General features: G+C 36.4%; 1 protein-coding gene across 1 annotated transcript in view; it reads right to left on the reverse strand.

The window, feature by feature from the left end:
* Positions 1–3,651: 3,651 nt before the first annotated feature.
* LOC128552262 (myosin heavy chain, clone 203-like) overlaps positions 3,652–17,833 on the reverse strand; it is a 44,204-nt gene continuing 30,022 nt past the window's right edge. Inside the window, exons 3-4 of the mRNA XM_053533291.1 lie at positions 5,067–5,265; positions 3,652–4,127 (exon numbers count right to left, since the gene is read on the reverse strand). Coding sequence (XP_053389266.1) covers positions 3,987–4,127; positions 5,067–5,265 — 340 coding nt within the window. The 3' untranslated portion in view covers positions 3,652–3,986. The remainder of the gene's footprint in view (positions 4,128–5,066; positions 5,266–17,833) is intronic.

Consider the following 17,833-nt stretch of genomic DNA (forward strand, 5'->3'; position numbering starts at 1 on the left):
ACTCCAAAATCAATAAGGGTCATCTACTCTGCATGTTCAATCATCCTATGAAGTTTCAACATTCTGGGTCAAGTGGTTCTCAAGTTATTGATTGGAAATGGTTTTCCATGTTCAGGCCCCTGTGGCCTTGACCCTTAACAGAGTGACCCTAAAATCGTTAGGGTTCATCTACTCTGCATGACCAATAATCCTATGAAGTTTCATCATTCTGGGTCAAGTGGTTCTCAAGTTACTGACCGGAAATGGTTTTCAATGTTCGGGCCCCTGTGACCTTGACCTTTCACAGAGTGACCCCAAAATCATTAGGGGTCATCTTCTCTTTATGATCAATCATCCTATTAAGTTTCAACATTCTGGGTCAAGTGGTTCTCAAGTTACTGACCAGAAATGGTTTTCAATGTTCAGGCCCCTGTGACCTTGACCTTTGACGGAGTGACCCCAAAATCAATAGGTGTCATCTACTCTTCATGACCAATCATCCTATGAAGTTTCAACATTCTGGGTCAAGTGGTTCTCTAGTTATTGATCGGAAATGGTTTTCAATGTTCAGGCCCCTGTGACCTTTACCTTTGACGGAGTGACCCCAAAATCAATAGGGGTCATCTACTCTTCATGACCAATCATCCTATGAAGTTTCAACATTCTGGGTCAAGTGGTTCTCTAGTTATTGATCGGAAATGGTTTTCAATGTTCAGGCCCCTGTGACCTTGACCTTTGATGGAGTGACCCCAAAAACAATAGGGGTCGTCTACTCCAGCAGCCCTACAACCCTATGAAGTTTGAAGGTTCTAGGTCAAATGGTTCTCCAGTTATTGCTCGGAAATGAAGTGTGACGTACGGACGGACGGACGGACAGACGGACGGACGGACAGGGCAAAAACAATATGTCTCCTGGGGGAGACATAATTATTGTAAGTGAACAAAATAAGGATCTGCCAAATAAATCTGTTGACATAAATGAAACTTCAGATCAGTATCTTCATTAGTTACGGAGATACATGTATACCCATTTTAATTTGAAATAAAGGGAGGTAATTTGACATAAAATCAGTCCATAGTTATCTACCCTGATTGGCTCAGTCCAACTAATGACAAAAAAATAAAGAAATTTCAAATAAGTCCTATAAGTACTTACTGATATAAATCCATTTTGATTACAATCAGGGGAGGTAATCTGATATAAAATAACTCTGGAACCTACGATTGGATCTGATTTGTCATGGAATCCAAGATTTATTGCTGTTGAAGATATTTTGGAAGTTTGTATCACATAAAACCATAAATGAAGTCTCTATATGGCTGCAAAAGCCAAAATAGCCAATTTTGGACCTTTAAGGGACCATAACTCTGGAACCCCTAAAGGAATCTGGCCAGTTCAAAAAAGAAACCAAGATCTTGTGGTGATACAAGTTGTGTGCAAGTTTGGTTAAAATCAAATCATAAATGAAGCTGCTATTGTGCAGACAAGGTCAAAATAGCTAATTTTGGCCCTTTCAGGGGCCATACCTCTGGAATCCATTAAGGGATCTGGCCGGTTCAAGAAAGGAACTGAGATCTTATGGTGACACAAATTTTGTGCAAGTTTGATTAAATTCAAATCATAAATGAAGCTGCTATTGTGCAGACAAGGTCGAAATAGCTAATTCTGGCCCTTTCAGGGGCCATCACTCTGGAACCCATAACGGAATCTCGCCAGTTCAAGAAAGGAACCAAGATCTTCTGGTGATACAAGTTGTGTGCAAGTTTGGTTAAATTCAAGTCAATGAAGATGCTATTGTGCAGACAAGGTCAAAATAGCTAATTCTGGCCCTTTCAGGGGCAATAACTCTGGAACCAATAATGGAATCTGGCCAGTTCAAGAAAGGAACCAAGATTTTATGGTGATACAAGTTGTGTGCCAGATTGGTAAAAATAAAATCATAAATAAAGCTGCTATTGTGCAGACAAGGTCAAAATAGCTAATTTTGGCCCTTTCTGGGGTTATAACTCTGGAACCCATAATGGGATCTGGCCAGTTCAAGAAAGGAACAGAGATCTTATGGTGATATAAGTTGTGTTCAAGTTTGGTTATAATAAAATCATAAATTAAACCACTATCGTGCAGACAAGAAATTGTTGACGCACGGACGGACGGACGGACGGACTGACGACGGATGAAGGGTGATCACAAAAGCTCACCTTGTCACTATGTGACAGGTGAGCTAAAAAAATTGGTGTCTAATTATAGCAATGAGCATAATGCTCAAATTTATAGTGCTGGATTATGCCTTGGATTTTGACATGATACCCCCAACTGAGTCATATTATACTGACAAGTTCTAGAACTATCCTCTTTATGCTGAGAGCCAAGCAAGAAAACTACTGGTACAATTTTTCATGTCTTTGGTATACCGCGGCGGAACTATGAGACCAGCACTTGAGGCAGGAGCTCTTCCATTAGGCTAATGAGGCAGTTTCAAACCCCACCTCCCCTTTATGACTAATGAATTAGTGATGCAAGTGTGGAGATACTGTGCAACATATAGGATGCAGGGATTTCGTCTGAGAGGTCACTTGTGGTTTTCCACTCTTTTATTTCATTATCACAGCCATTGTTTGTGCCATGTGGCGGCTGTATAAAGTATCCACATACCTTCAGTCAGAGCTGTTATATTTCGATCTCTAGCAGGGCATTTATGTTGTGTTAGTGTACTGATTAATTTTTCAGCTTGAACATTTCGGCTTGGGTGCTTCCGATACTCCTGTTTTAAAAGCTTTGAGTATTGTTTAATCACCCCTTGGATAAAGTGCCTGCTTTCTAATTTTGTCTTTTGGCAGTTTCTGCTATATGCAGGCTCCATAACAGCAGATCCCCTCTCTAAATTCCAGTTTGTTTAGTTCTGCCCATTGTTTTCTTGTTTAGGGCAAAGCCACTATTTTAGCTTGGGACCATATGCCGCTTTTCATGGAATTGCACTCTGTGCATCACTGAAGGTTCCATGTGCACCGTCGTATGAATACATCTGCGGATGTCTATAAATTATATTCTGGTACTTATAATAATAAAATATACATGTGTAAATGTTGAATTATGCTTAACTTGTGGCTAGAGGGCGTGGATGGTAGCTTGCATTTGTTTTATTGTCCAATTGTCCAATTGTTTTATTTTATTGAATTATTCAAGACAATTGGCAATGCAGGGTAGAGTACATTTTCGAGGAGGATGTAAGGGTAGTAACATAGTGGTTACATTTAACATGATATTGTACATTTGTATAGTTAAAAATTATTTTTATAAAAATCATTTTAGAAAAAAGCATATTAACTATAATATGTATGAGTAACATGCGTGCCCTTATGCTAAATAATATCTGGAAGAGATAATTCGCAAGTTTAATTTGAAAGAAAAAGGGATAGAGTAGACCACATCTGAATAAAGGCCACTATTTTCAATTCCCATTTAAACCTGCCTACCCTAATTCTTTTTGCATGTGTTCCATAAACAAACATTTTTTGTTAGGCCTAATTTCAAACAAATCAATTTATTTAAAACAGACCAAGTAAACACAGACTAGTGATAACCACTGGGGTATGAAATACATGGTTTTGTTTCCAGTATACATGGAGGTCTTTCAAATTATATTATTTAAGGCCATAAAAACATTTAGGGTCGGGCCAAAAATATAGGGTAGGTTGGGATACCGAAAACAAACAATTTTTGATTAGGCCTTAAAGATTTGTTTAAAACCATCAAATATTTTAATAATGATGGCTGTTGGAATAACAAAGGTTCAAATGTTATGTCACAATGCACACTTTCCTTAGATAATGTCCAATAAAATACATGTATCTTGTATGATGATTATCATTATAGCCAATCCAGCATGAATGCTCCTATTTTACATGACATAAAAGCATGATTATATAAATCATTTCATTTAGTAATATCAACATTGGGGTCATACAAATTTATCATTGTGACTGCAGAAGCATTGTGCATTAATTTTTTAACAGCAAACAATGCATACACATACATGTTTTCTAGGTTCTGACAGGAACATGGAGACATCTTGCGACGGATGTAACAGAACATTCTTTAAGCTATCCATCTGTGTATCTCTCAGCTTCGCACAGAACGCTACACATCTCTGAAAAGAGTGCAAATGTTCATTCTTACTCTCAATTTCAGTAATTTTACATGAATTTTTCAGTTACCAAACTTCTCCATTCATAACAACAGATAAGCTTTCAGAATGAATTGGGTATTATCCAATCATTTTGGTTTGAATTGGGTATTGGCTAAACTGAACTGGGTATTCTAAAACATGTAACCCCATGATTTTTTAATTGGGTATCTATGCATTTCAGTGGGAGTTAATTCTATTTTTATGCGTTCAACACAGATGAAACTAAAGCACAAGCAAATATACAAAGTAAAGTTTACTTGATCACTACCGTATGTGTATTCAGTTGAAATATTCACATGTCATGTGCACAGTTCTTGATCAGTCACGAACACATACTAGTCCATTCATGTAAAAGTGTTTTATTGACAGCATCGCCGGAATGAAGAAATTTCTTGTCAACATTCTTATTTATTGCAAATAATACATCTAACAACCCTAAATAATGTCATTCAAAATAGGAGTCACATCCCGTTACTCAACCGAAGCTACTAGTATGAAAGAAGTAGTTAGTAATGACATTTCTTCTTTTTGCTTTTAGGTATTGATGAATTTGCCTTCTTTCCTCCTCATATCGAAACCATAGTGCATAGAGACACTTTAAGCACATTATTGATACAGATCAATCAGTTTTGATATTTTCAGACTGAATTGCGGTTAGTGAGTGTCAGAGACTATGAGCGATTGCTTAGTCTGCGGGACATATGCGACGATACACATACATTAGAATGAGACTTGAGTATTTTGAATCTACATATGAGTAATGATACATATTAAAGGAAAATTCTATAGCGTATTTTGCAAATTTAACTGGGTATTTATGCAAGTACGCAGTTTATCTGTTGCTCTGCTATTAATATAAGAACAATTAACTACAATATTTATAATTTGATAAACAAATACCTGCAGAATATCAAGAAGGAACTGAATGGCATCTTTAACTAACATTTTCTTTCCCTTCAATACTTCGAATGCATCTGTCCACTCGTCATCATATAGTTGGCCAAACTTCTCTGACAGCTTCATAGCTCTGTTTGGATCGCTAAGGTCTGCTATGTCTGCATTTTGGTTTGTTAGCTTATCACCAGCTAGTTTGCTAAATCTAAATTAGGCGGTATATAAAACATGAGTTGGTTATGTGATTGAAAGGTTGATATTGCTTCAGAAATTCTATATTATTATGCTAACAAATTATTAATTGGATTGTCTCAACTGAAAAACAGAAAATACATGTGTTGTGTAATTATGCTTCAAATTATTTTTAACATGTCTTGATTATATATCAGCTAAAACAGCAAAATTTTATAATTTATAACAATGATGATATCTAATATGATTTGGCTGGATGTGAGCCATGGAGGACATGCTCTCTTGTTGGTTAGACATTTTCCCTGACCGGTTTCATTCAGCAGTTGTGAACTTCTTCAGAGGACTTGACCATAATGACTTAGGCAAGTTTGGTTTGCATTATGTGCTGTGTGATGCTGCATTCTGCTTATATACTCTCTGGTGCTGGTGCCGGAGCCGGTATGAGGCCGGTTTGGCTTTTACATGGCTTTATGGAATACTCCTGGTGCCGGTTTCTATTTTTAGCGATGCTATGGTGCCGGTATTGATATATTTTTAGATAGGTGCCGGTGGTGCCAGTGATGATCTATTATTGGTGGAGCAGGCATGGTGCAGATTATATTAGATCGTGGCCAAATTTTATCATTTATTTATTATTTATGGGGAAAACGTAAAGTATTTTATGCAAACAGAACACTTAATTATCTTGGATTAGCTTAATTCTTATATTGCAGCTTTTAACAGAGCAAGATGAATGCATAGTTCAGTACTGCAAGGCTGATGTACAGCTTCTTCACATCTCTCTCTGGCGTGGGGACTTGTATGTAAATCAGTTATATTTTGTGACTGTTCAGTCCGTCTTCTACGTCTATAGTCTAGTTTTTAATGTGTTCCCCCTGATTTCAATGAGGAGTTGGTCTAGTAGTTCGAACGCGTCCCCTGGTATCATTTCCAGTGATTGGTTGTATGTACCAAGGGCGTCCTTTCTGATAGTAGATACATTGCCAGAATAGCAGCTTTGTGCACGTTTGTCCAGATCCTCTTTCCTGACAGTATGCTGAATGCATTTTTGACATTTGTATCAAGTGTACTGTTATCTTGTGCCTGTTGAAAGATTCAAAGTGTTTGTATGATTTGCCACAAATTTCTGAAGTAGTGCATCGCACCTCTGTTGTAGGAGTTGTTATGACATTGACGTTGAATGGAGTTGCGTTCTTGACGTCATTCAATCATTTGTATAGTCTTGACGTTTTCTAGACGCTTTTATGGCATTATTAATGTGCTTTTTTGTGGTTATTTATATCTCTGTATAACTAATTAAGCTAGAAAGCGCGTGTTTTTGCACCTGGAAGGTAAGTGGTTCGTTACCAATGCTTTCTTTGTACTTGCATATTTACAGGTAGCATGGGAATGAAATAAAGACATGTAAGATAAATGAAGTGGCTGAGTATTCCCATTCTATCTGGAAATATTGATCACTACTGAGTTGCGAGAAGGAAGCTCTTGGATCCAATGCACAATGCATGATGTAGCAACTGTATCACCAGATATCAAATCAAAAATCATTTAGTACTCTCAACCCAGTAGTGATCAATATTTCAGGATAGAATGGGAATACTCAGCCACTTCATTTATCAATGGTGATATCTAAGTTATGATGAAACTAGATAGAACATAATCTCCCTTACTCAGGCAGGGATTTTTTATGGAACCGATCATTCCAATGAGGTTTTCTTCAATTTCCACCAATAGTATAGAAGAAGTCTGAACTACATTTTAAACAAAAGGGCCACGGTGGTCCTAGACTGCCCACCTGAGTTTCACAGCTCAACTCAAATTTTTCTGCAGCTATGATTATGATTTAACTATTTTGGTAGAGGGTCAGTCAATGGAAGATTATGTGAAATAATTCTAAAATCTAACAGTTTAAACAGAACAAGTGAATGAAGTATTGCCATGCAATACAAAGTCCCCTACTGGAAGGCACCTAATTTTCTCTACTGCAGTATAACATAATAAACTGATATCTGTCAATGATGTATAAACAATATTGTACTACATATACTAGAGGTGGTACCTACCCAAGAAAATCTAAGGGGAACAACTCTGAATAGACCAATAAACTGAAGCCAACATAAAACATTGGTCAAAAGTGAAAGAAAAATCAGATACTAAGTATTAGGTCCTTTTTCCAACAACTGATCAGGCAGACAAAATATGACCTACATTTGTTTGAGTCTCATTGTATTCAATATACAACATGCACACTTTTCTCATGGCTTACACTGACAGTTATTTTATAAGTTGTAGTGAGGCCCTGATAGAAAGTTTAGTAGTGCATGAAAATAATGTAAAATAATGCATAAATTCCTTTAAAGAAAATTTACGAAATTAAGAAACATTATTAATGTTCTGATCTTTTAGTCAAAGTTATTTATTGTTCTCAATGGTGATGCATTGATTTACACAAAATTTATATATTAAAATGTAAAATTTATATATCCAACAATGAGAAATTTAACAAAAAAAAGTTAAATTGATATCGCTTTTGTGCTAGTAGCTAGATTGCGTATATTTATCACTTCAGTGAATCATTTTGAAAGTGTTTCTTATGCTTTAGTCATTTTGAAGAGTTTCTCTTACTGGTCGGGGGTACTTTGCTTCAAATAATGTAACACAAAAATTCATTGTCATCAAATAAAATCACAATGTTTTAAGGCAGTGGTTGTAATTATAACATTTGAAGGTAGCTGACGGTTATAACTCTGCAATGTATTTTAAGCAATTCAACATTCTCTGGATGGAACTATCATGATCATTGTTTTCCTTGAAAAACGAATAAATGTTTAAAAAGCATATGTAGATTACTTTATTTGATGATTTTCGATACAAGTCAACTACCTTAAACAAATTATAAGCTAGGTGATTTTTTTATATTGTTGTAAACAAAGTAAGTGGGTAACTTCAGATATCAACAGTAATTTACAATTTAAACTGTTTACACAATTTGAAAAAAAAAAGGTTTTTGTTGGGGCCTCTCATTTACAATAATTTCAGCAATTATCACCTGAACTGAGTGCATTCATGAGTGGAAATATTGATGGTAAAATGGTGTAGGGGTTTGTTTACATTATAAAATCTTTAATAACTTCTTTCAAGTAAATTTTTGGTATGGTTTTGGTAAGCTTATAATAAAGAGCATGGTATTTTCTTCCACTCAGATATTTTTCAGGCGTTTTAGACTCTTGGCTAGTCTTGTAATTTGACTTTATTAAAAGACAAAAGGAAGGTCAGTATGGGCTTTTTCAAAGTGTTGAAAGTTGACTAAACTTACACTATACTCTATTGAATTTATTTAGCTGTGGAAACTTTTGATAAAGACTATAATTGGGGAAATCCTAAAATCATTGAAAAACGTTCAATACCAGAGTTGTCCATTTTGCTTCAGATATTTTGAGAAAGACATTTTTTTGAATATCAAATAATTCTATTTTTACATGGAGAAGAGGAAAACCATAAATATATTTAGAAAATTGGTGCACTTAGCTATCATTTCACTCTGAAAAAAATCTGTAAAGATGAATTTGATTTTTTTTAGGTACCATCTCTACATATACAATATGTTATAACAACACACTTGGATTAAAATGTGCATATATAAAAACCCACAGTTGTTTTCATATTGAATTTTTTTGGCTGATTATAAAAATGTTATCATGTAAGTTATTTATAGTAACAACAAAGGGAAATTAATCTTTAAAAAAAAAAAAAAAAAAAAATCTATATAAGTCCACAAGAAACTCTTTACCAGGTAGAGATAGGTCAAAATACACCTAAAAATTGGATGTAACATGCATGCTGTACCACAGAAAAGTGGTCTCGATTTTTCTCCACCGCCAGTAATAAAAAAGTTACACTAAAATATATTTATAGTAAAACAAAGGGACGTAATTCTAAAAACAAGGGTGCCTCATGGTGGTGAACATTTGGTCCAAGTTACATCAAAATCCCTCCATGCATGAAGAAGAAATGTTCCTTACAAAGTCATTCTTGAATTTGACCTTTGACCTCTAAATATGACCTTGACCTTAGACCTAGGGACCTGGTTCTTGCGCATGACATGTTGTCTCATCCAGGGGAATATTTCTGCCAACTGATATCTAAATCCTGCTTTGCATGACAAAGTTATAGACCGGACAGGAAAAAAAATCCTCTTGACCTTTGATCTCAAAGTGTGACCTTGACCTTTAAGCTAGGGTACTGGGTGTTGCGCATGACAAGTCGTCTCATCATGGGAAACATTTATGCCAAGTAATATTGTAATCCCTTGATGGATGACAGAGTTCTGGATCGGACAGGGCAAAAACCTTATTGACCTTTGACCTCCAATTGTGACATTGACCTTTGAGCTAAGGGTCTGGGCTTTGCGCATGACATGTTGTCTCATCATGGGGAACATTTGTGCCAAGTAATATTAAAATCCCTTCATGGATGGCAGAGTTATGGACGGGACAGGAAAAAAACTCTGTTGACCTTTGACCCCCAATTGTGACCTTGACCTTTGAGCTAGGGGTCCGGGATTTGCGCATGACACGTCATCTCATCATGGGGAACGCTTGTGCTAAGTGATATTAAAATCCCTTAATGAATGTCAGAGTTATGGACCGGACACGAAACAGACCCTGTTCATGCTATGTTAACATTTGACTGCTAAGTGTGACCTTGACCTTTGAGTTAGGGGTCTGAAAGTTGTGACTGACACATCCTCTTATTATGAGGTATATTTGTGCCAAGTAATATAAAAATTCCTTCGTAGATGGGAGAGTTATGGACCGGACAGGAAAAAAGCCTTGTTGACCTTTGACCTCCAATTGTGACCTTCATCTTTAAGCTAGGGGTCCAGGTTTTGCGCATGACACGTCGTCTCCTCATGGGGAACATTTGTGCCAAGTAATATTAAAATCTCTTCATGGATGGGAGAGTTATGGACCGGACAGGAAAAAAGCCCTGTTGACCTTTGACCTCCAATTGTGACCTTGACCTTTGAGCTAGGGGTCCGGGTTTTGCGCATGACAAGTCGTCTCATCATGGGGAACATTTGTGCCAAGTAATATTAAAATCCCTTCATGGATGACAGAGTTATGGACCGGACACGAAATTGCGGACGGACGGAATGACGGAAAAGTGCATTCCTATAGTCCCCGAAACTGGTTTTCAACCAGTAGGGGACTAATAATTTTTAAAGTGTCCTCTATATATATATATATATATATATATATATATACACAATTCGGGCTCGTATATAAAGCAGCATCGAAACTAATCTTATTGGGTTAGTGGACTTGCTGTGGCATGTGCGTGTTCGTTTGTACTGCTACGCGCTATGCCGTAATTGGTCTGGTATACTGTGGTGGTGATTTAGTTCGTATAAATTCTCTCTACTATATAATAATTTATAATGCGAACTTGTATCCTAGCGGATCTCACGTATGGGAAAATCAACTGTTCGGAATATAATTATATCCCTTAATGCAAATTATCTATATATATATTCAATGTATCCTCGAGATCCAGTTAACTTTCAGAGAGAGAAAATATAGCTTCTCTGGTCCCAATCAGTTAAAAAGACTAAAATGTCACTGCTGATTTGTGAGACATGAAAACAGAGATCTGAGTATATATATGCAAATGCTGAACCAGTACGAATGTGTAGTACAATTCGGGCTCGTATATAAAGCAGCATCGAAACTAATCTTATTGGGTTAGTGGACTTGCTGTGGCATGTGCGTGTTCGTTTGTACTGCTAGGCGCTATGCCGTAATTGGTCTGGTATACTGTTGTGGTGATTTAGTTCGTATAAATTCTCTCTACTATATATATATATATATATATATATATAAGTTCAGCAGGACAAGACCATCCTAAGTAGGTGTTCACTTAAGAAACATTAGAAGAAATTATACACAGATTTACTACACAAATATGACCACAGTTTGGCATGTTGGTAATTGTTCACTGCAAAGTGTATCCAGAGAATTTCATCATAAGTCTAATTTCACTAATTTACACAGACTCATACCAATTTTTGTAGTTATTAATAAGTAATATATAAATTAATTGCAGAAGAAACAAGTGAATGAAGTATTGCCATGCAATACAAAGTCCGTACTGGAAGGCACCTAATTTTCTCTACTGCAGTATAACATAATGAACTGATATCTGTCAATGATGTATAAACAATATTGTACTATATATATATATATACAATATGTTATAACAAAACACTTGGATTAAAATTTATATATATAACAAGAGCTGTCATTTGACAGCGCGCTGGACTATTCTCAGTGTTTGATAGTATAATATAAGCTATGAGTAAAATTTTAACATTACAATAAGCATATTCTAAGTCACAAAGGGGCCATAATTCAGTTGAAATGCTTGATAGAGTTGCCTCCTCCTTTTTACAGACTGGGGTCATGATGGTAAACAAGTATGCAAAATATCAAAGCAATATCTCAATAGACTTTGAAAATATTTGGGGTGGTACGCAAACTTTAACATTACAATAAAAGCATATTCTAAGTTGAAAAGGGGCCATAATTCAGTCGAAATGCTTGATAGAGTTGCCTCCTCCTTTTTACAGACTGGGGTCATGATGGTATGTATGCAAATATGAAAGCAATATCTCAATGGACTTTGAAAATATTTGGGGTGGTACTTTAACATTTGTGTGATGCTCACGCCGACGCCGGGGCGAGTAGGATAGCTCCCCTATTCTTAGAATAGTCGAGCTAAAAACCTACAGTTGTTTTCATAAGGCAGTTTTTTGGCCGATTATCAAAAAAGGTGTCATAAGTTATTTATAGTAACAACGAAGGGAAATTAATCCTTAAAAAAATCTATATAATATAAGTCCACAAGAACTCTTTACCAGGTAGAGATAGGTCAAAATGCTCCTAAAAATTGGATGTAACATGCATGTTGTACCACAGAAAACTAGTCTCGATTTTTCCCTATGGCCAGTAATAAATAAGTTACAATATAATCTATTTATAGTAAAACAAAGGGACGTAATTCTAAAAACAAGGGTGCCTCATGAAGGTGAACATTTGTGCCAAGTTACATCAAAATCCCTCCAAGCATGAAGAAGAAATGCTCCAAACATAGTCTTTCTTGTACCTAACCTTTGGCCTCTATGTGTGACTTTGACCTTAGACCTAGGGACCAGGTTCTTGTGCATGACACTCTGTCTCATGGTGGTGAATATTTGTGCCAAGTAATATTAAAATCCCTTGTGACTTGACCTTGCAGCTAAGGGCTCGGGTGTTGGGAACAACACATTGTCTTATCCAGGGAAATACTTGTGCAAACTGATATTAAATCCAGTTTTGCATGACAAAGTTCTAGACTGGACAGGAAAAAGTCCCACTGACCTTTGATCACAAAGTGTGACCTTGACCTTTAAGCTAGGGTTCTGGATTTTGCGCATGACACGTCGTCTCATCATGTGGAACATTTATGCCAAGTAATATTAAAATCCCTTAATGAATGAGAGTTATGGACCGGACACGAAACAGACCCTGTTCATGCTATGTAAACATTTGATTGACAAGTGTGACCTTGATCTTTGAGTTAGGGGTCTGAAAGTTGTACATTACACATCGTCTTATGTGGTACATATTAAATTTTGTGCCAAGTAATATTAAAATCCCTTCAATCATGGTTGGCATAGTTATGGACCGGACAGGAAAAAAGCCCTGTTGACCTTTGACCTCCAATTTGTGACCTTGACTTTTAAGCTAGGGGTCTGGGTTTTACTCATGACACGTTGACTCATTATGGGGAACATTTGTGCCAAGTAATATTAAAATCCCTTCATGGATGACAAATTTATGGACTTGACACGAAATTGTGGACAGACGAACGTAATGACGGATGGAAAAGCACATTCCAATAGTCCCCAAAACTGGTTTTCAACTAATAAAATTTAACAATGTACAGAAAGCTTATACTACATACCTTAATAACTTAATTACTATAACTTAACTTTGTGTTTCTAACTCTTCATATACAGAAGTAATTCAACTAATAATTATCGGCATTGTAATCACACTCTGTCCATCAAAATGTAGCATGTTATATATTGTTAAATAATTGCTACACATGTTACCACAGAAAAATGTATTTACTTTTTACGTAGGACTAATAATAACAAGAGCTCGTCGAACATGAAATGCCCCCTTGATGCATTCAGTAATTGCACAAGGAACAGAAATTATATTGCACAAGGAACAGAAATTTTTTTATTATATGCTCACTGTAAACAAAAGTTCTACCATTCTGGGTCAATCTGGCCTTGACCTTTAACCTATTAACCGAACAAGAGATCACAGAGTGATCTTGGCACCCACCACTGAGCCATTTTTGAATGTTCCAAATTTCAAGACTAGCTAAAGGTCAAAATCAAGGTCAAATTTCATATCGGTACAAAACACTGTGCATGTGGTCCAAATTTGAAAGCTGTGGCTTGAGAAATGTGAAAGTAGGTCATTAGATCAATTTCAAGGTCAAAGTTCATTTCGGTAGACAGAACTATGCATGTGCTTCAAATTTGGAGGCTGTAGCTTGAGAAATGTGAAAGTAGGCAATAGGTAAAATTCAATGTCAAATTTCAATTCAGAACACAAAAATATGCATGCGGTTCAAATTTGAAGGCTGTAGCTTGAGATATGTGAAAGTAGGTCACTAGGTCAAAATCAAGGTCAAATCTTATTTCGAAAAAAAAAAACTGTGCGCGTGGTCTAAATTTGAAGCCTGTACCTTCATAAATGTGAAAGTAGGTAACTAGATCAATTTCAAGATCAAATTTCATTTCGGTACACAAAACTATGCTTGTGGTTCAAATTTGAAGCCTGTAGCTTGAGAAATGTGAAAAAAGGTCACTGGGTCAAAATCAAGGTCATATTTTATTTCGGAACAAAAAACTTAGCATGTGGTCCACATTTGAAGTCTGTAGCTTCAAAAATGTGAAAGTAGGTCACTAGGTCAATAACAAGGTCAAAGTTTGTTTCAGTACACAAACCTATGCATGTGGTCCAAATTTGAAGGCTGTAGCTACAGAAATGTGAAAGTAGGTCACTAGGTCAATATCAAGGTCAACTCATATCAAGCTTTATCTTGCCACTCAAAACTATACATGTGGTCCAAATTTGAATGATGTAGGTTATGGACATAAAGATTCTAAGTTTTTCCCTATATAAGTCTATATAAACCATGTGACCCCCAGGGCGGTGCCATATTTGTCCCTAGGGGAAGAATCTGAACAATCTTAGTAGAGGACCACAAGATGATGTCATATATAAAATATCAAAGCCCTAGGCCCTGTGGTTTTGGACAGGAGGTTTTTCAAAGTTTTTTCCTATATAATTCTATATAAACGATATGACCCCCAGGGTGGGGCCATATTTGAGCCCAGGGAAATAATCTGAACAATCTTGGTAGAGGACCACTAGATTTTGCTAGATACCAAATATCAAAGCCCTAGGCCCTGTGGTTTTGGACAAAAAGATCAGGAACCGTTTAACTGTTCCTAGCCAATGTGACCTTGACCTTTGACCTAATGACCTCAAAATATTTAGTGGTCATCTGCTGGTCATGACGAACCTCACTATCAATTTTCCTGACACTAGGCTCAAGCGTTCTTGAGTTATAGCCCGGAAACCATTTTCCTGTTCCTGGTCACTGTGTCCTTGACCTTTGACATATTGACCTCAAAATCAATAGGGGTCATCTGCTGGTCATGTCCAACTTCCCTATAAATTTTCATGATGCTAGGCCTAAGCGTTCTTGAGTTATCATCCGGAAACCGTTTTACTGTTCAGGGTCACTGTGACCTTGACCTTTAACATACTGACCTCAAAATCAATAGGGGTCATCTGCTTGCCATGACCAACCTCCCTATAAACTTTCATGATCCTAAGCCCAAGTGTTATTGAGTTATCATCCGGAAACCGTTTAACTATTCAGGGTCTCTGTGACCTTGACCTTTGACATATAGACCTCAAAATTAATAGGGGTCATCTGCTGGTGATGACCAACCTCCCTATCAACTTTCATGATCCTAAGCCCATGCATTCTTGAGTTATCATCTGGAAACAGATTGGTCTACATTCCGACCGACCGACCAACCCACAGACATCTGCAAAACAAGACGGCCATGATGGCCCTATATCGCTCACCTGTTATCATTGCACTTGAGGACAAGAAGGCCCTCAGAAAAAATATCTAAGTCCAAAGGACAGGAACAACAAAGGAAAGTCATTTAACAAAAAAAAAAAAAATTCTTACAAGATACAGATATGTCAAAATACACCTAAAAATTGGAGGTACCATCCATGTTGTACCACAGAAAAGTGGTCTCCGTTTTTCCCTACGGCCAATAATAAAAAAGTTACTAAAAATAAGCTATTTATATTAACGTAAAAGGGAAGTAATTAAAAAGAAAATTATTGTAAGTGAACAAAAGAAGGATCTGCCAAATAAATCTGTTGACATAAATGAAATTTCAGATCAGTATCTTCATTAGTTACGGAGATATACCCATTTTAATTTGAAATAAAAGGAGGTAATTTGACATAAAACCAGTCCATAGTTATCTACCCTGATTGTCTCAGTCCAACTAATGACAATAATGAAATTTCAAATAAGTCCTATAAGTACTTACTGATATAAATCCATTTTGACTACAATCAGGGGAGGTAATCAGATATAAAATAACTCTGGAATCTACGATTGGATCTGATTTGTCATGGAATCCAAGATTTATTGTTGTTGAAGATATTTTGGAAGTTTGAATCAAATAAAACCATAAATGAAGTCTCTATATGGCTGCAAAAGCCGAAATAGCCAATTTTGGACCTTTAAGGGGCCATAACTCTGGAACCCATGATGGAATCTGGCCAGTTCAAGAAAGGAACCAAGATCTTGTGGTGATACAAGTTGTGTTCAAGTTTGGTTAAAATCAAATCATAAATGAAGTTGCTATTGTGCAGACAAGGTCAAAATAGCTAATATTGGCCCTTTCAGGGGCCATAACTCTGGAACCCATTACGGGATCTGGCCGGTTCAACAAAGAAACTGAGATCTTATGGCAATACAAGTTTTGTGCAAGTTTGATTAAATTCAAATCATAAATGAAGCTGCTATTGTGCAGACAAGGTCAAAATAGCTAATTGTGACCCTTTCAGGGGCCATAACTCTGGAACCCATAACGGAATCTAGCCAGTTCAAGAAAGGAACCAAGATCTTATGGTGATACAAGTTGTGTGCAAGTTTTGTTAAAATCAAATCATAAATGAAGCTGCTATTGTGCAGACAAGGTCAAAATAGCTAATTCTGGCCCTTTCAGGGGCCATAACCCTGGAACCCATAATGGGATCTGGCCAGTTCAAGAAAGGAACCAAGATCTTATGGTGATACAAGTTGTGTGCCAGTTTGGTAAAAATCAAGTCATAAATAAAGCTGCTATTGTGCAGACAAGGTCAAAATAGCTAATTTTGGCCCTTTCAGGGGCCATAACTCTGGAACCCATTATGGGATCTGGCCGGTTCAATAAAGGAATTCAGATCTTATGGCAATACAAGTTTTGTGCAAGTTTGATTAAATTCAAATCATAAATGAAGCTGCTATTGTGCAGACAAGGTCAAAATAGCTAATTCTGGCCCTTTCAGGGGCCATAACTCTGGAACCCATAATGGAATCTTGCCAGTTCAAAAAAGGAACCAAGATCTTATGGTGATACAAGTTGTGTGCAAGTTTGGTTAAAATCAAATCATAAATGAAGCTGCTATTGTGCAGACAAGGTCAAAATAGCTAATTCTGGCCCTTTCAGGGGCTATAACTCTGGAACCCATAATGGGATCTGGCCAGTTCAAGAAAGGAACCAAGATCTTATGGTGATACAAGTTGTGTGCCAGTTTGGTAAAAATCAAATCATAAACAAGTGAATGAAGTATTGCCATGCAATACAAAGTCCCCTACTGGAAGGCACCTAATTTTCTCTACTGCAGTATAACATAATGAACTGATATCTGTCAATGATGTATAAACAATATTGTACTATATATACAATATGTTATAAAAAAACACTTGGATTAAAATTTATATATACAAAAACCTACAGTTGTTTTCATATTGAATTTTTTTGGCTGATTATAAAAATGTTATCATGTAAGTTATTTATAGTAACAACAAAGGGAAATTAATCTTTAAAAAAAAAAAAAAAAAAAAATCTATATAATACAAGTCCACAAGAAACTCTTTACCAGGTAGAGATAGGTCAAAATACACCTAAAAATTGGATGTAACATGCATGCTGTACCGCAGAAAAGTGGTCTCGATTTTTCTCTACCCCCAGTAATAAAAAAGTTACAATAAAATCTATTTATAGTAAAACAAAGGGACGTAATTCTAAAAACAAGGGTGCCTCATTGTGGTGAACATTTGGTCCAAGTTACATCAAAATCCCTCCATGCATGAAGAAGAAATGTCCCGTACAAAGTCATTCTTGAATTTGACCTTTGACCTCTAAATATGACCTT

The sequence above is a fragment of the Mercenaria mercenaria genome, unplaced genomic scaffold, assembly GCF_021730395.1.
Source record: "Mercenaria mercenaria strain notata unplaced genomic scaffold, MADL_Memer_1 contig_2216, whole genome shotgun sequence".
NCBI lineage: Eukaryota > Metazoa > Mollusca > Bivalvia > Venerida > Veneridae > Mercenaria > Mercenaria mercenaria.